Raw genomic sequence first — 19,886 nt, 5'->3', positions numbered from 1 at the left:
GCAACAAGAACATGCAAAGACATTTGAACACTTGGAGGCTAAATAGCATGTTATTAGACAATGAATGGGTTACCATGGAGGTCAAGGAAGAAATTAAAAACTTCCTGGAAACCAATGAAAATGAACACACAAGAACGCAAAATTTAAGGGATGCAGTAAAAGCAGTTCTGAGAGAAAAGTTCATAGCACTACAGGCCTACCTTAAGAAACAAGAAAAAATTCTAATGGACTAGCTAACCTCACAACTTAAAGAAATAGAAAGCAAACAAAAAGAAAACCCTACAGCAAGTAGAAGAAAAGAAATAATAAAGATCAGAGCAGAAATAAATGACATAGAGACCCCCCCCCCCAAAAAAAAAAAAAAAACAATTCAAAGAATAAATAAAACAAAGAGGTAGTTTTTCGAAAAGATAAATAAGATTGATGGACCCTTAGCTAGACTCACCAAGAAACAAAGAGAGAGAACCCAGATACACCAAATCAGAAATGAAAGAGGAGAAGTAACAACTGACACCACAGAAATACAAAGGATCGTTAACAAATACTATGAAAAATTATACGGCAACAAATTGGACAATCTAAGCAAAATGGACAAATTTCTAGAAACACATAGTCTCCCAAAACTGAACTAGGAAGAGATAGAAAACTTGAACAGACCAGTAATAACTAAGGAAATTGAAGATGTAATCAAGACTCTCCCAACAAACAAAAGCCCAGGCCCAGGGGGAGTTTTACAAAACATTCAAAGAATATTTAATACCCATTCTCCTCAAACTATTCCAAAAAATTTAAAAAGAAGAAAAACTCCCAAACTTGTTTTATGAGGCCAGCATAATTCTAATTCCAAAACTAGAAAAAGATATTACAATGAAAGAAAACTACAGGCCAATATCCCTGATAAACATAGATGCCAAAATCCTTTACAAAATACTAGCAAATCAAATCCAGCTATACATTAAAAAAATTATTCACCATGACCAAGTGGGTTTATTCCCAGCGATGCAAGGCTGGTATAATATTTACAAATCAATAAATGTGATACACCACATAAGCAAAATGAAAGATAAAAACCATATGATCATATCAACAGATACAAAGAAAGCATTCAACATAATCCAGCACCCATTTGTGATAAAAATGTTCAGCAATCTGGGAATAGAGGGATCATATCTCGACATAATAAAGGCCGTATATATAAAACCTACAGCCAACATCATACTCAATGGGCAAAACTAAAAGCATTTTTTTTTATAACAGGAACAAAACAGAGATACCCACTTTCACCACTCTTATTTAACATAGTACTAGAAGTCTTAGTCTCCACAATCAGACATGAATAAAAAATAAAGGGGTTCCAACTTGGAAATGAGGATTGAAACTGACATTATATGCAGATGACATGATATTATACATAGAAAACCCTAAAGACTCCATCAAAAATCTGCAAGATTTAATAAACAAATTCAGTAAGGTAACAGGATACAAAATTAACATCAAGAAATTAATGGCATTCTGATATACCAATAATAAACTCACAGAAAGAGAAACTAAAAAAGCAATCCCATTTACCATTGCAGCAAAAAAATTAAGATATGCTCTCGCTGGTTTGGCTCAGCAGATGGAGCATTGGCCTGCAGACCAGAGAGTCCTGGGTTTGGTTCCCGCTAGGGGCACATATCACACACACACACACACACACACACACACACACACACACACACACAAGATACCTAGGAATAAACTTAACCAAAGAAGTAATGGACCTATTTTCAGAAAACGGCAGGACTTTGAAAAAGAAATAGTGGAAGATACGAAAACGTGGAAGCACATACCTTGTTCAGGGATTGGAAGAATTATCATTAAAATGTCCATACTACCCAAAACAATCTATAAAACCAATGCAATCCCAACCAAAATACCAATGGCCTATTTCACAGAACTAGAACAAATACTTCAAAAGTTTATATGGAAACAAAAAGACCGCGGATAGCCACAGCAATCTTGAAAAAGAAGGACCAAGTATTTGGGATCACAATACCGGATATCAGGTTATACTACAAGCTACTGTAATCAGAACAACCTGGTACTGGCACAAGAACAGGCATATAGATCAATGGAATAGAACAGAGAACCCGGAAATTGACCCAAAATATTATGCTCTATTAATATTTGACAAAGGTAGCAAGACCATACAATGGAGTAACAACAGCCTCTTTAATAAATGGTGTTGGGAAAGTTTGACAACTACATGGGAAAAAGGAAACTAGACAATCAACTTACAGCATACACAAAAATAAACTCAAAATGGATAAAAGACTTAAATGTGACCCGTGAATCCATAAAAATTCTAGAAGAAAATGGAGTCAACAAAATTTCAGACATTACACACAGCAGAATTTTTACAGATATCACCTAAGGGAACAGAAACAAAGGAAAAAATGAACTCATGGGACTACTTCAAACTAAGAAGCTTTTGCACAGCAAAAGAAACAACCATCAAAATGGAAAGGGAACCCACTGTATGGGAGAGAATAATCGCCAAGGATACATCAGATAAGGGGTTATTTCCGAAATATATAGAGTGCTCATACAACTCATCAAAAGAAAGACAAAGAACCCAATTTAAAAATGGCCAGAGGAGCTAAATAGACACCTCTTCAAACAGGACATACAAACGGCCAAGAGACATATGGAGAAATGTTCAACATCACTAATCATCAGAGAGATGTAAATTAAAACAACAATGAAGTATCACCTCACACCTGTCAGAATGGCTGTCATCAGCAAATCATCAAAGGAGTTCTGGCAAGGGTGTGGAGAAAAGGGGACTCTAGTATACTGCTGGTGGGAATGCAGACTGGTTCATCCACTATGGAAGACACTATGGTGTTTCCTCAAAAAATTAAAAATTGAATTGCCATTTGACCCAGTGTTCCCACTTCTAGGAATATATTCTAAGAAGCCTGAAACACCAATCAGAAAGAATATATGTACCCCTATGTTCATAGCAGTACTATTTACAATCGCTAAGATCTAGAAACAGCCCAGTAGATGAGTGGATAAAAAAGAGGTGCTACATATATACAATGGAATACTACGCAGCTGTAGAAAAGAAAGATCTCGTATCCTTTGAGACAACATGGAGGACCTTGAGAGTATTATGCTAAGTGAAATAAGCCCATCAGTGAAAGACAAATACCACATGATCTCACTTATTTGTGTAATATAATGAACAAGGTGGGCTGATGAACAAATAGACCCAGAGACATAGAAAGGAGTATGGTTCAGACTGACAAACCTCAGAGTAGGTGGGTGGGTGGGGATAGATAATATGAACCGAAGAACTTATATGCATGTATGCATAACCAATGGACATAGACAACAATGCTAGGGTGATGAGGGGTGGGATGGGGAGGAGGGTGTCTGGGAGGAAAAAGGAGAAACATCTGTAACAAAAATATATTAATAAAAATTGGAGAAAAGAAAAAAGAATTTTCCAGTGTAGTCTTCTAAATGTATTTGTTGTTTCTATGCTTCTCCTGCTCTTGAAGGTAACTTCCAGGAAGGTAGGAACATTTATCTGTCTTGTTCAGTGCTACATACCAAACACCTAAAGCAACTGTTCAAAATATCTTAAACTGAATTAATAATCTTCACATTCCAGCTGAAGAAATCAAGGTACAGGTCACACAGGTATAATATACCAACACTCCCTAAGTAATGTTCGAATCAGAACCTATTAGTTCAGAGTTGGCAAAGTGTGAGTCTACTGGTTGAATTTGAGTAGGGATTTTTTAAAGGGAGCCCAGAAATTTTAAAAATTTGGGAAACTTCACATAAGTATTCATATGTCAGGTTTTTCTTTTATTTTACTGAATATTTTATTTTTATTGAATTTATTGCGGTGACATTGATTAATAAAATTATGTAGGTTTTAGGGGTACCATTCTACAACACATCATCTATACAATGTATTGTGTGTTCACAACCCCAAGTCAAGTCTCCTTCCATCACTATTTGTCCACTCTTTACCCTCGCCTTCCTACCCACCTTTCCCTCTGGTAATCACCATACTGTTGTCTGTTTTATGAGGGTTTTGTTTGTCTGTTTTTTGCTTAATCCCAAAATCAGAAAAATCTAACAATTTTGGCCAATATTTCTCTATATTAACAATAATTTGGATCTGTCAGGTGTTTCCCTGACTTTAACTTGGGCACAGCTCATTCAATAATTTATTATTCAGCATCTACAGTTTATCATACTTTCTTCTAGACCCTTGAGATATATAAGTGAATAAAAGAAGACAAAGATCCTGTCCTTAAGGAACTAAGTGTGATAAGTAAATTATGTATATCATGAAAGGTGATATTTGGTATGGAAAAAGAAAAAATAGAGCAAGTTAAGAAGTTTCAGACGCATGGAGGATGGGTACCAAGTGGAAGAGAATCTTAAGATTATTAATAAGATAATCAAGGAAGATTTATCAATAAGATCAAAATAGAGGAAATTATACAATTGAAGGAAATGAGGGAGTTAGTCATGTGAATACAGGAGGAAAGCATTGCAGACAGAGGGAACAGTTAGCAAAGTCCACAAGGCTGGAATACACCTGTCATGCTTTAGAAACAGGAAGGAGGTCAGGGTGGCTAGAATAAAGTAAGCAAGGGAGAGAAGAATAAGAAAGTAGTGGTGAGTTAGTTACCAGGATCTAGATCACAGAGGACCTTGTGTGCCCTAGTGAGGAGTTGGCTTTTATTCCAAATGAAATTGGAAGCCATCAGAAGGTCCCGAGAAGGACAGAGATACATGTGACTTATGTTTTAAAAGATCACTCTGACTACTGTATTAAGAATAGATTGAAGAAAGACATGTGGGAAAGCAGAGGAACCAATTAGAAATATATTGCAAAAAAAAAGAGATGATGGCTTGGACCAGAGTAATAGCAGTAAGATTAAAGCCACAACCTGTGCAGTCCTCAAAGTTTGAGGGAGGTAAGACCCTGTGGGATAACTCATTGACAAATGGGACATGGGAAGATCAATTCTTCTCCATTTCTTCTCCTGGATCAACTATCTTGAAATATTGTCCCTCTTCCCCTGTCTCACATCCCTTTTCCTTTACTCTTGTTTCCAGGGGATTATACTCCAAATACACATTAGCTTTTGACTCAGGGTTTGTTTTATAAGAAACCATAGTAGCCCTGGCCGGTTTGGCTCAGTGGTTAGAGTGTAGGCCTGTGGTTCAGAGAGACCCGGGTTTGGTTCCCGCTAAGGGCACGTACCTTGGTTGCAGTTTGGCCCTGGCCCTGGCTGGGTTGTGCGGGCGGCAACCACTTGATGTGTCCCTTTCACATAGATTTTTTTTCTCTCTCTCTCCCTCCCACTCTATCTGAACAAAAAATGAAAAAAAAAAAAACATTGTAAGATAGGAGGCAGATCAAGAGTTCAGTTTTGGACATAATGGTTTTGACACCAAATGGAGATGCTAAAAAGTCTGTTGGATAAAAGAATCTGCGTTTTGTGAGTGAGATCTGAACTTTAAGGTATATATCTTGGATTTATCAATGTACAGACAATATATAAAACTATAAGAGTATAAACAGATTATGGAGAGAGTGAGTGTAGATAAAGATGAAAAAAATAAACCTCAGGATCAAGCTGTAGACCCTCTAACATTAAGATATCAGGGGAAATATGAGGAACCATCAAAGGACTTAAGAAAGGGTAACTGGAAGAGTAGGAGGAAAATTAGGAGAGTGTAATTCTCTAGATGTAAGGTAAAGAACATATATCAGAGAGAAGAGGGTGATCTAGTGTGCCAAATGCACTGATCAAGTAAAAGGAGTAAAAATTAACATGACTATTGCATTTAGCATTATTGGGGTCCTCAGAGACTTTGATAAGTGCAATTATGGTGGAATAATGAAAGTAAAATTCTGATTAGAATGGGTTTAATAGAGAATTATGGAGAGGAGGCCAAGATTGTGAGTGCAGACAACAGTTAATTTTGATGCAGATGGGAACAAGGATATGGGGGCAGTGGCTAGCAAGGGAAGTTGAGTCAAGAAGTCTTTTTTAGATAGCATAAATATTGACCTGCATGTATGCTAATAATCCAGTAGAAATAGAAAATCCCATGATATAGGAGAGAGATGGGTGAATTTCTCAGGTGAGACATCCTTGAGTAGACCAATAAGGATAGGATCTAGTACACAAGTGAAGTGATTGGCCTTCCACAGGATCAAGGCCAGTGCATCAATGGTAACCAACTTGCAGGCAGAGAATATAAATAAAGATGCCAATAGGCAGGTAGGTGTAATGGATAATCTGTCTTAACTGCTTCATTTTTTTTTTTTCAGTAAAATGGGAAACAAGGGAAGGAGATGTTGGAAATTTCAGGAGCGTAGACAACATCAAATAGTTATCCAGGAGGACAGGAGACTGAATGGACTAATAATATACAGTAAGTCTACTTGGCAGCATTAAGGGTACATTTCAGGCTCGTGATGATGAATTTACAATGAGACCAGTTAATGTTATTACTTATTTCCCTTTTGTCAATTTCAGCTGTAAGGATGCAGGCACAAGCATAAATGGAGGTTGGGTATAAATGGTGTTGTGGTTTTCACTAATGAGTAAGATGAAGGGAGAAAGGGTCAATGAAATCAAGAGAGTATATATGGGAGTGATTAAAATAATTGATTATGCTATTTAAACTATGCTAGGTGAGAACAAAGCAAAGGGCAGTGAAAAAATTGTGGGATCAATGTTCTGCGATTCTGCAGAGCCAATAGATTTTTGGAATTGGGGTATAGAAACAGTGAGCTAAAGGTGGTGGCAAGAGTAGAATACACACAAAAAAAGAGATTATGGAGGAATTGCTATAGTCTCCAATGCTCTGAAGTGTTTCAGATAGCCTGCTACAATTATTATATTATCTTCTTGGACCCTGAAAATATTTTAAATTTGCAACTCTTGTAATAGGTTAAAACCTAGATATGAGCAAAAGAACCATATTACAGAAAGTCACTTAAGTTTATGTAATGACACAAGAGATGAAACAAACACAATTTTTCATATACATATAAAATATAAATACCAGTGTTAGCTAGCTCACCAGTGATTAATTGAAATCAATTCTTGTCTATAATTATCAAACATAACCCAGGTAACTGCTAACTGACTAAACTGTAAACAACTACTTCCTTCTAATAAGCAAACTGAATGGAGTTCATATTACATAGGTCTTGTACCATAGAATGATTGTACTTCTGGGTATTATATAGCTAACTTACAATAGTATCGCTATATTTATAAACATCACAGCATAGAAAATTCACTACTAATGAGATGAAAATAGTTTATAATTGCCACTACATTTATATCTTTGCATTTTTAAACAAACAAAAATCAATAGAGTAATTTTAATAAAGTCAATAAAGCATATAAAGTCATCTATGATTACCTTAAAGTGGTATCAAATTGGAGATTTTAGGTCAATATAGACATTGCCAAATCCAGAGCCTTTTACACTATAAATGTCACCCTTTTGGTAATGGAATAAAATCACTTTCTTACTTGGCACATATTTGGAATCAGTGGTTACTGCTAGATTTGAAAAACATGTTTATTATTCACACACAAATCCTACCTACTTTACTTATGCCATTATGGGAGAGATTTCTATATGTCTGAGTTGACAAAACATTGTTGCTTCTTTTAGAACTGCGGTTTCAAACTTTTTTCCTTATCAAGGCACACATGAATAAAATAGGTTACCAGTTATGCTTGAATTAAGCCTATGCTCAGTGGAATATCATCCATTTTGCTTCTATTGATATAGATGTGAGTTGAGAACCACTGACTCAGATGGTATTTACAATAGATACAAACATGGTCAACTGATACGAACTTGAAAGACAAGACCATCTCTAGGAAAGGATTTCAAAGGCATTGAGAAATTCCACTTGTGCATGGACTAATACAAGATTATGCTTAAAAGTAAATAGGCTGTCAGCTGAGAATGCCTAAAAGTAGCCACATCCCAGTAGCAACAAGCACACCTAGCACCCAAATCATGGTTTATCTATTGAAAGGAATCAGGGCTCTTTGGGAAAATGGCTGCTTCTAGGACTGGGGCAGGAAATAGATAAGATAAGCCTGGAGTACCTTATAGTAGTAGAATATAAGGAAATGCTGAGAAACAAACAAACAAAAAAACAGTGATAAGGTTATATCAAAGCGACAGATGCAACAACTGAAAGAACTCCCAATGGACAAAAGTGAAAGAAATTGAACCACAAAATAAAGTAGCATTGGATTATAACCCAATGTATAATATAAACCATCCATGAGTCTATACAGATATAAACAAATGATTGAATAAATATGTAACTGGGAGAGAAGAGAAAAATGTTCCATGCAGAAGAATTTCAAATAATTTTATGTAGATATGAAAAAAATTAGCTAAATACCAATTAAGAAACATTTTACAACCTTTTTGGACAGTGCTACTCAAACTGTCAAGGTCATCAGAAACAAGGAAAGTCTAAGAAATTGTCACAGGTGGGTAAGAAGTGGAGAGATGGGGGCATCTGTAATAGTGTTGACAATAAAGAAAAAAATAAAAATAATAAAAAAAGAGCCTAAGGAGACATAACAACTCAATATAATATGTTATCCCAGATGGGATCTTGGAACAGAAACAAGGCCTTATGAAAATCTGAGGAAATTTGAATAAAAAATAGACTTAAGTTAATGATAATGTACCACTATGTGTTCACCAATTATAAAAAAAAAAAATGTCCCATAGAGTGTAAGATGTTGATAATAGGGGAAATGAGTATAAAGCATACCGGAATTTTCTGTACTATCTTTAAAATAATTTTGTAAATCTAAAACAGTTCTAAATTTTAAAGTTTGTTTAAAAGCAAATGAGGACTTTTATTAGAGCTTTTTTTTTTTAAGTTGAAGTATCAGGTTCTTTCTTTCTTTCTTTCTTTCTTTCTTTCTTTCTTTCTTTCTTTCTTTCTTTCTTTCCTACATACATCCTTCCATTCCTACCTTCTTTCTTTCTTTCTTTCTTTCTTTCTTTCTTTCTTTCTTTCTTTCTTTCTTTCTTTCGTTCGTTCTTTCTTTCTTTCGTTCTTTCTTTCTTTCTTTCTTTCTTTTATTACAGATGTTTCTCCTTTCCCCCCACTGATTCCCCACCATTTCCCCAAAGTTATCCATGTCCATTGTTCATACACACATGCATATAAGTTCTGTGATTTATCTCCCCCCAACCCCATTTTCTGGGGATTGTCAGTCTGTACCCCACTTCCACGTCTCTGGGATTACCCAGTTCCTCAGACGGTTATATTCATTATATTCCACAACTAAGTGAGATCATGTGATATTTATCTTTCTCTGCTTGGCTTGTTTCTCTTAGGATAATACTTTCCAGGTCCTTGCATGTTGTCTCAAAGGATAAGAGATCTTCCTTTCTTACAGATGCATAGTACTCCATTGTGTATATGTACCACACCTTTTTTATCCATTCGTCTATTGAGGGACATTTGGGCTGTTTCCAGATCTTAGCTATTGTAAATAGTGCTGCTATGAACATGGGGGTACATATATTCTTTCCGATTGGTGTTTCAGGCTTCTTAGGGTATATTCCTAGAAGTGGGATCACTGGTTCAAATGGCAGTTCAATTTTTTATATTTTGAGGTAACACCATATTGTTTTCCACAGTGGCTGCACCAGTCTGCATTCCCATCAGGAGTGTACTAGAGTCCCCTTTTCTCCACACCTTCGCCAACACTTGTTGTTTGATGATTTGTTGATGGCGGCCATTCTGACAGGTGTGAAGTGATACCTCATTGTTGTTTTAATTTGCATCTCCCTGATGATTGGTGATGTTGAGCATTTCTTCATATGTCTCTTAGCCATTTGTATGTCCTGTTTGGAGAGGTGTCTATTTAGTTCCTCTGCCCATTTTTTAACTGGGTTCTTTGTCTTCCTTTTGTGGAGTTGTATGAACACTCTCTATATATTGGTAATTAACCCCTTATCTGATATATCATTGGCAATTGTGCTCTCCCATACAGTGGGTTGTCTTCCCATTTTATGATTGTATCTTTTGCTGTGCAGAAGCTTTCGAGTTTGACGTAGTCCCATGTGTTCATTTTCTCCTTTGTCTCTGTTGCCTTAGGGGATGTATCAGTGAAAATTCTGCTGCGTATGATGTCTGAAATTTTGTTGCCTACATTTTCTTCTAGGATTTTTATGGATTCATGAGTCACATTTAAGTCTTTTATCCATTTTGAGTTTATTCTTGTGTATGGTGTAAGTTGATGGTCTAGTTTCATTTTCTTTGAATGTAGCTGTCCAATTTTCCCAATACCATTTATTAAAGAGCCTGTCTTTACTTCACTGTATGCTCTTGCCACCTTTGTCAAATATTAATTGAGCATATTGCCTTGGGTCCATTTCCAGGTTCTCTGTTCTGTTCCACTGGTCTATATGCCTGTTCTTGTGCCAGTACCAGGCTCTCTTGATTACAGTGGCTTCGTAGTATAACCAGAAATCTGGTAATGTGATCCCTCCAACTTTGTTCTTCCTTTTCAATATTGCTGTGGCTATTCGAGGTCTTTTTTGGTTCCATATGAACTTTTGAAATATTTGTTCTAGTTCTATGAAGTATGTCATTGGTATTTTGATGGGGATTTCACTGAATCTCTGGATTGCTGTGGGTAATATAGACATTTTAATGATGTTGATTCTTCTGATCCATAAACAATGTATGTGCTTCCACTTTTTTTTATATCTTCTATTTCTTTTTTCAATGACCTGTAGTTTTCTGCAAATAGGTCCTTTATTTTTTTGGCTAAGTTTATTCCTAGGTATCTTAATTTTTTTTGCTGCGATGGTAAATGGGATTTTTTTTTTTTAGTTTCTCTTTTTGTTAGTTCATTATTGGTGTCTAAGAATGCCATCGACCCTGGCCAGTTTGGCTCACTGGTTAGAGCATTGGCCTGCAGTCCAGAGAGACCCAGGTTCGGTTCCCAATGGCATGTACCTTGATTGCAGTTTGTCCTCAGCCCAGGTTGGGTCGTGTGGGTGGCAGCCACTCGATGTGTCCCTTTCACATCAATATTTCTGTCTCTTTCTTACCTCTCCCACTCTATCTGAACAAAATATTGAAAAATGTCCTTGGGTGAGGATAAAAAAAACAAAAGAAAAAAAATGCCATTGATTTCTTGATATCAATTCAGTATTCTGCTATTTTGCCAAATTCATTTTTTAAGTCTAGTAAATTTTTGATGGAGTCCTTGGGGTTTTCTACGTATAGTATCATGTCATCTGTGAATAATGACAGTTTCACTTTCTCCTTTCCCATTTGGATTTCTTTTATTTTTTCCTGTCTGATTGCTGTGGTTAAGACCTTCAATTCTATGTTAAATAAGAGTGGCGAAAGTGAGCATCCTTGCCTTCATCCTGTTCTTGAGGGAAATGCATTTAATTTTTGCCCATTGAGTAAGATGTTGGCTGTCGGTCTTTCATATATGGCCTTTATTATGTTGAGATATGATCCCTCTATTCCCAGATTGCTGAGCGTTTTTATTAGAAATGGGTGCTGGATGTTGTCAAAGGATTTTTCAGCATCTATTGATATGATCATATGGTTTTTATCTTTCCTTTTGTTTATGTGGTATATCAGATTTATTGATTTGTAAATATTGTACCAGCCTTGAATCCCTGGGAGGAATCCCACTTGGTCATGGTGAATAATTTTTTTGATGTATTGCTGTATTTGATTTGCTAGTATTTTGTTCACGATTTTGGTATCTATGTTCATCAGGGATATTGGTCTGTAGTTTCTTTCTTTATAGTGTATTTTTCTGGTTTTGGAATTAGAATTATGCTGGCCTCATAAAACTAGTTTGGAAGTCTTCCTTCTTGAATTGTTTGAAATAGTTTGAGGAGAATGGGTATTAGTTCTTCTTTGAATATTTGGTAAAATTCCCCCGTAAATCCGTCCGGGCCTGGGCTTTTGTTTGCTGGGACAGTCTTGATTACACCTTCAATTTCTTTTGTTTTTATCGGTCTGTTCAAGTTTTATATCTCTTTACAGTTCAGTTTTTGGAGACAATGTGTTTCTAGAAACTGGTCCATTTGGCTTAGATTGTCGAATTTGTTGCCATATAATTATTCATAATATTTGTTAACAATCCGTTGTATTTCTGGGGTGTCAGTTATTATTTCTCCTCTTTCATTTCTGATTTTGTGCATTTGGTTTCTCTGTCTTTGTTTCTTGGTGAGTTTAGCTAAGGGTCCATCAATCTTGTTTATGTTTTTAAAGAACCAGCTCTTTGTTTCATTGATTTATTGCATTGTTGTTGTTTTTTTTTTGTCTCCATGTCATTTATTTCTGCTCTGATCTTTATTATTTTCTTTCTTCTACTTACTCTGTTATTTTCTTATTGTTTGCTTTCTAGTTCTTTAAGTTGTGAGGTTAGATATTCTGTTAGAAATTTTTCTTGCTTCTTGAGGTAGGCCTGTAGTGCTATGAACTTCCCTCTCAGAACTGCTATCTCTGCATCCCATAGATTCTGTGTTGTTGTGTGTTCATTTTCTTTCATTTCCAGGAAATTTTTAATTTCTTCCTTGATCTTCATGGTAATCCTTTCATTGTTCAATAACATACTATTTAGCCTCCATGTTTTCAAATGTCTTTGCATATTCTTGGTGCAGTTGATTTCTAGTTTCATGCCATTATGATCTGAGAAGATGCTTGATATGATTTCAATCTTCTTGAACTTGTAGAAACTTAGTTTGTGTCCTAACATGTGGTCTATCTTTGAGAATGTCCCATGCGCACTTGGGAAGAATGTTAATTCTGTTGTTTTGGGGTATAATTCTCTGTAGATATCTGTTAAATCAATCTCATGTAGTGCTTCATTTAAAGTGTGTGTTTCCTTGGTAATTTTTTTGTCTAGAAGAGCTGTCTGGTGATGTCAGCGGGGTATTGAAGTCCCCTGCTATGATTGTATTGCTGTTAGTTTCTCCTTTGAAGTCCTCCAAAGGATTTTTAATATATGTTGGTGCACCCAAATTGGGTGCATATGTATCTATGTTTACCAGGGTTATAAATTCCTGTTGGATAGATCATTTCAATATTATGTGGTGGCTTTCTTTGTCTCTAGTTATGGTCTTTATTTTGAAATATACTTTATCAGATATGAGTATTGCTACCCCAGCTTTTTTTTTTTTTTTCATTTGTTTGAAAGATTTTTTTTCATCCCTTCACTTTCAACCTATGTTAGTCTTTTTTTGTGGGGTCTCTTGTAAACTACATATAGATGAGTCATGCTTTCTTATCCTGTCAGCTACTCTGTGTCTTTTTATCGGAGCATTCAAATAATTCACATTTAAGGTGATAATTGATATGTACTTATTTGTTGCCATTTTTGTTTAGTGTGGTTCTATTTTTCTTCCTATTTGTTCTATTAATTACAGTACTAATGACAGGTGTCCTTTTAACATATCTTGGACTGCTGGTTTGGTGTTAATATATTTCCTTAGTGTTTTTTGTTTGTTTATTTGTTTGTTTGTTTTGTCTGGAAAGCTCTTTATTTGACCTTCTATTTTTAATGATAGCCTTGCTGGATAGAGTAGTGTTGGATTCAGATCCTTGTTTTTCATGACCTTGATTACTTCATGCCACTCCCTTCTGGCTTGTACTGTTTCTGTTGAGAAGTCAGCTGAGAGCCTTATGGGGTTTCCTTTGTAAGTAACCCGTTGCTTATCTCTTGCTACCTTTAGGATTCTCTCTTTGTCTTTAATTTTTGGCATTTTAATTACTATGTGTCTTGATGTGGGCCTCTTAGGGTTCTTCTTACTTGGGGCTCTCTGTGATTCTTGAACTTGAATGCTTTTTTCCTTCACCAAGTTATGAAAGTTTTATGTCACTATTTCTTCAAATATATTCTGTAATCCTTGCCAATTTTCTTCCTCTGCGGGGACTCCAATGATGTGAATGTTATTACGCTTCCAGTTGTCCCACAGTTCTCTTAAGCTGTCTTCCTGTTTCTTAATCATTTTTTTCCTTTTGGATTTCTGATTGGTTGATTTTTTTCTACCCTGTCTTCTAATTTATAGATCTGGTCTTCAGCTTCCTGCACTCTGCTGTTTAGTCCTTCCATTGTGTTCTTAATTTCTGCTATATCATTCATCATTTCCACTTGGTTGGTTTTCAATATTTCTATATCTTTACTCATGGTGCTGATGCCCTTACTCATGCTGTTGAGCTTCCTCAAGGTCATGGCTCTGAACTCTACCTCTTATAATTTGCTTAGCTGAATTTCATTGATCTCATCTTTGATAGATCGTTCTTGTTCTTTTACTTGGGATTTTTTTTTCTTTGTTTTACCACTTTAGCTATCTAAGTGGGTTTTGGAGCGTGCAAAATTTTCCCTGTGGGTTTTGGTGTTCTGCTGTTTGTGGCTCCCTCTACTGGGTTTGGATGAGCCTGGGTGGGCCCACGTTAAACACCACTGTCAAGTATTTTTTTCCCTGGGTATATTTGCAAGCCCAGGAAAGGTTCAGCTATCCTCTAGCTTTTTCCTGGTGGCTAGTAGTCTTCATTACTCAGGGCCTTAGAATGTAGCCCTGGTGTTCTGCCTAAGAGGATTTACAGAGGTTGGGATAGATGCTGGTTGTTAATGAACATCAACTTTTATTTCTTTGCCTCACCTGGAAAAGGCTTACTCTCTGAGGAGGGGGGCCTGCTTCTTTTCCCCACAGCTAGGGGAAGGAGCACACTGGCCACCGTCCTTTGTGACCGCAACTCAGTAAAACCTCTGAGTGCCATCCAAATCCCGAGTGTCCCCATAGAGTTCCAGCCCAGTCTGCCCTCCTCTGCAGGAGCCCCCAGGTGAGTGGCTGTGGCTATTTTAGTGCTCTGTCCTGGCTTTCTGGGCTGTGGAACTGGCTTGGTCTTTATTCCCCAAGAGCGCTGCTCACAGCTAAAACTGCTGCTGTCCGTGGGCTCCCAGCTCTACACCCTCTCGTGCTTCTGCAGATCCTACCAGTGTCCCTGGTTATATGGTCCTGTCCTGCTGCTTTTCTGTTGCTTTTTTCTGAGAATTCGTCTTTATTTTAGTTTTAATTCCCGTTTGGTCCTGGGAGATCATGTGTGTGGCTTCTATTCACTCCACCTCTTTTTTTTACAACTTCTAAGCCTAACTTGTATGCAGCTGGGTCACACAGTTCTCTCTGGTGCTTCAACACCCTGCAGTTCCCATGGTTAACTGGATGGCACAGTCCCTGCTGGGTCGTGCAGGCCTCTCTGGTGCCTCAGCACCCCACAGGCCCTGTGTGTAACTAGATTGTGCAGTCCCTGTTGGGTCGCGCATGTGTCTCTGGTGCTTCAGCACCCCTCAGGCCCCATGGGTAACTAGATTGTACAGTCCATGCTGGGTGGCACAGGCCTCTCTGGTGCTTCAGCACCCCACAGGTCCTGTGGGTTATTGGATGGCACAGTCCTTGCTAGGTCACAGGAACCTCTCTGGTGCTTCAGCACCCCATAGGACCCGTGGATAGCTGGATCACACAGTCCCTGCTGGGTCTCACAGGCTTCTCTGGTGCTTCAGCACCCCACTGATCCCATGAGTAACTGGATTGCACTGTCCCTGCTGGGTGGCACAGGCCTCTCTGGTGGCCCTGCACCCTGCAGTTCCCACGGGCAGGCAGCTGGATTGCACCAGTCTCTCTAGGTCTCTGGCTTCCCACTACACTCATGAGCTGCTGGACTGCACAGGTCTCTGTGGAGCCCCAGGTCCTGCATCTGGTGGCTGGGGACCAGCCCCGTGGGGTTCAACTGCTGCTCAGCTTTTGCTGTAGATTTTGGGGATGGGTCTCATCCGCTGGTCTGTGCTTTTGTTGCCTGAGAATGGATTTCTGCTCCCCAGCCTTTGTTCCTGGGGGTATATCTGGGCTCTGATTGGGCTGCTACTATGGGGGATGGTGCTGGGCTCTGGGTTGTCTGGGGCTTCTGCGACTGGCACCTTAGGAGCTCCACTACTGTGCACCAGTCTGTGTTGACACAGAGTGTCCACTGGTCTGATGGTGCCAGGTATGCTGGTGAGCTCAGGTTGCTGGCCCTGGCCACTCCCACTGCCTCCTCCCAGGGAAGACCCGGGATCTTCCAAAATGGTGGGACCTCCCCAAGGTGCAGGGAGAAGTGCCACTTATGGAGGTAGCCGGCTACTTCTGTCCACAGCATAGGAACTTTCTGTTCCGCATCTCTGCACTGCAGTGTTTGGTCACCCACCATTGCGTCCACTCACACTCTCTCCCACACTCACTCACTCTCACACACTCACCCTCCCTCTGGTCCTGCCTGCCGCCATCTTCTCATTAGAGCATTTTTGTAAGAACCAAAAAACAAACAAACAAACAAACAAAAAATACAGAAAACTGGAAACAAAGTATATGCACATCAGTAGGGAAATGGAAAATGACTGCCTAAATTCTAAACTGTGGTATCAAAGACTATTAAGCAATACCGAATATTATATACTTAAAAGGATGAGTAAATGCTCATATTTCCACTATGTACTTTTACTAATAAAGAAAAATTAAGATAAATATGTAATTCTCCATTTTATTTTGTAAAATAATGAGAAAATACTCAAGTATATATGTCCATATACCTAAAAGAGTAGAAAAAGTGCATACAAGTATACACATTAGATTGTTAACATTGCTCAGAGTAGGGGAATGGGGCTAGAGGAGAATAGGGAAGAGAGGAGAGGTAGCAAGACTGGAAACGTACGCAAGGCATGGTAAGTAAACAATACTTAATTAAATAATTCATTATAAGCATAGTACCTGTATATGGTGGGCTGATGCTTTGCAAATAAAATTTTAAATTTGTGAAAACAAAAGACAAAAAAAACAAATAGAGTTGGGGTGGGAAAGAGTTCTATTTTGATTGGCAGGATTTAATGAGGGTGGGAGATGGACAGTGCATAAGCAGGGGAAAAGTAGCACCACTCTAAAGAATATAATGTCAGTCACTGAAGCTGAATTATATCCACTTACCAATTTTGCCAAGAGCTGCCCAAGTAGGTGAATTATTGATTATGGCTAAGGGTGTTATCAGAATGATTTCTAGTTCTGCCAATCTCCTAGAGTTTTTGCCCACCATAAAGAAAGACCAAACTCACTACTTGCTTCCTCAGCACTCCCTCCACACAAATACAAAAGTGATTCTCAGAGTATCAAGAAGGTTCTCTATTTATTTATTTTTTATCCTTACCTGAGGACATTTTTTTCCATTTTTTGTTCAGACAGAGTAGGAGGGAGAGAGAGGAAGAGAGAGAAACATCTACGTGAAAGGGACACATCAAGTGGCTGCCACCCGCACAACCCAACCAGGGCCGGGGACAAACTGTAACCAAGGTATGCACCCTTAGCAGGAACTAAACCCGGGTCTGTCTGGACCGCAGGTGGATGCTGTAACTGCTGAGCCAAACTGGCCAGGGTGAGAAGGTTCTCTATTTATACACCACCTTGTTTTTTTGGCCCTTTGAACAATGAGGCCTCACCAGGGGCTTCCAAGTGCCTTTGATAAAGAGGTGACATAACTTTTAGCATCAGACAAAGTCCACAGGAGACAAAAATAGGAAGGGTCTGTGTTTCCAATCAAATAATAGAGTGCAGGTCCCTGTTGAGGAAGATCAGAGACTCCCAAAATGGCAGACTTGAAAAATAGTTTAAAAGTCATCTTAGCTACCTACTTCAATAACTCGATCTGAGATTCTAGATCCTATATTTAGAACTGGAGGGAAGGAGGAAGGAAGTGCATATTGTGGAATCTCTAAGGATACAACAGATTGTTTTTCACTGTAAACTTCTTGTAAGCAGGAATTGTATGTGAAATTTTTCTTGTATAGTATCTCATAACTCAGTCCATGTATTTACAGGAGTCCATGTTGAATGTTTAGAAACAGTAGATTCAAACTCACATTTCAATTCTATGAAGAATCTCAACAGTAACTCACTGGCTAAAAGATCTCCCAGCAACATCTGAAACTATTTTTCATCAATAAGCAGGGACAGACCTTGGCCTAAATGATGCTTAAAGTCATTTTCATGGCCTTATATCAAGACCATTGAACCAACTGGTTATATGCAAAGCAACTGTTAATATAAGGTTCTGGGACAGGAGTGGAGATGGGGAAGAAACGAATCACAAAATTTTCCATATTAAATGAGCACATACAGTAAATGGGAGTCCCATTTTATGAAAATTTGATAAGACTTTGCAATGTAGTTCCAATAAATTAGAATTGAATTTGCTAAAGCTTTGCATGCATTGCAACTTTTCAAAAACATACACACTATATATGGTGAGGTACACCTGCACACACTGAAACCCCAATCAAAAGACTACCAGCTATGGTATTGAACAATAGTTTCATTCAGCACTCACCTTAAAACACAAGTATAGAATCCACTGTCTTGTGCTTCAGCTGAGTGAAACCATATTGAGTCTTCCTCTTTGCTCATCCTAACCTCTGAAAAGATGATGGGCTCTTCCAAATCACCTTTGTTTTTATACCACATTAGCCTGAGTCCAGTACTCTGGGCCATGCTATAGTTGGTGCGAATATAACTGTAGAAAAGGGCACATTTCACTCGGACTGGTTCACCTGCCAAAGCCATGTATGTCTTGAGATCCACTGACCAGTCAATGCATCCATCCACTGAAAGAAAACCAGATGAGGCATGAGATACAGTGAGCATTTTAGATAATAATGGTATGAGCAATAATCATTGCCAACATGTACTGAGGACATACTATGAGGCAGACACTATGTTAAGTGCTTTACACAGATCATCTCATTTAATCTTCCCAGTGCTTCCATGAGACAGACCAGTGTCTTCCTTAGACCTGGGAAAGCAGAAGTCCTGTTCAAGCCCTATGCCTTTGGGATATTTCCAATCCTGTATGGTAACTTTCAGTTTGGGGTTGACAAGATCCTTCAAGGAGCTCCAGCACTCAGGCCTACGGGGTTTGCCTGGGGCCCCATGGCTAGGACCCAATGTCAGCAGAGTGTGAGATTGAATTGTTAGAATGACACTGATGTGTTGATTTTAATTGACTTGAATTTATCACATAGAGAGGAGCCCCACAAAACAAATACTTCCACAGGGTCCCTGTCTAGCCTAGGAACAGCTGAGACTGACACTTTTACTATTCTTATTTTATAGATGAGAAAATTTAGAGTTCAGTTACTTTGCCCAAAGTCTCACAGATAATAAATGGTGGATAAATAGTCTCTGATTGCAGAGACTGTGTTTTTAATCCCTGCTATACACTGCCGCTGCCTATAACTGACAAGAACCATTATGTTATTTATCTGCCTTTGAGAAAGTAAATGCCTGGGTTGGAAGCAGTGGACACCTAAAGTAATTATTTGCTGTTCTCTACATGTCAGTTTTCCTTAGTATGACCTATTAATAGCATATATTAAATCAAAGTTCAATTTTTTATACCCTTAGGCCTCCCTTGCTGCTCAGCTGGTATGTGCTCATGAGAATACATTATATTAATCTCAGTTTTAATCAATTTTAGGTGGGTAAATCTACCATTAAAGAAAGACATATACAGTACATTCCCTCTTTTCCAGAAAGGTTGGAAATAATACACTGTAGCCAATTTAATATCTAGTCAGAATAGCATAGATATTCTACTTCTAATTGCTTATTTTCAATGGGTTTCACCAAATTATGCAACATCCCTTAATATTACTTGATTGTGCTTTATAAAATAATGTTTACATAAACTGTATAAACACTGCCATTTAAAAAATTGTTTGCTTATAATTTAT

At 37.9% G+C, this 19,886-nt stretch overlaps 1 protein-coding gene across 1 annotated transcript in view; it reads right to left on the bottom strand.

The window, feature by feature from the left end:
* The window catches only part of IL1RAPL2 (interleukin 1 receptor accessory protein like 2), a 1,440,342-nt gene that overhangs the window by 784,798 nt on the left and 635,658 nt on the right, over positions 1 to 19,886 (bottom strand). Inside the window, exon 2 of the mRNA XM_036270972.1 lies at positions 18,485 to 18,758. Within this exon, the coding sequence (XP_036126865.1) occupies positions 18,485 to 18,758 (274 nt within the window). The remainder of the gene's footprint in view (positions 1 to 18,484; positions 18,759 to 19,886) is intronic.

This window comes from Molossus molossus, unplaced genomic scaffold, assembly GCF_014108415.1.
Source record: "Molossus molossus isolate mMolMol1 unplaced genomic scaffold, mMolMol1.p scaffold_m16_p_2, whole genome shotgun sequence".
Lineage (NCBI taxonomy): Eukaryota > Metazoa > Chordata > Mammalia > Chiroptera > Molossidae > Molossus > Molossus molossus.
The sequence above is the reverse complement of the archived record's forward strand: the minus strand, read 5'-3'. Positions and strand labels throughout refer to the sequence as shown.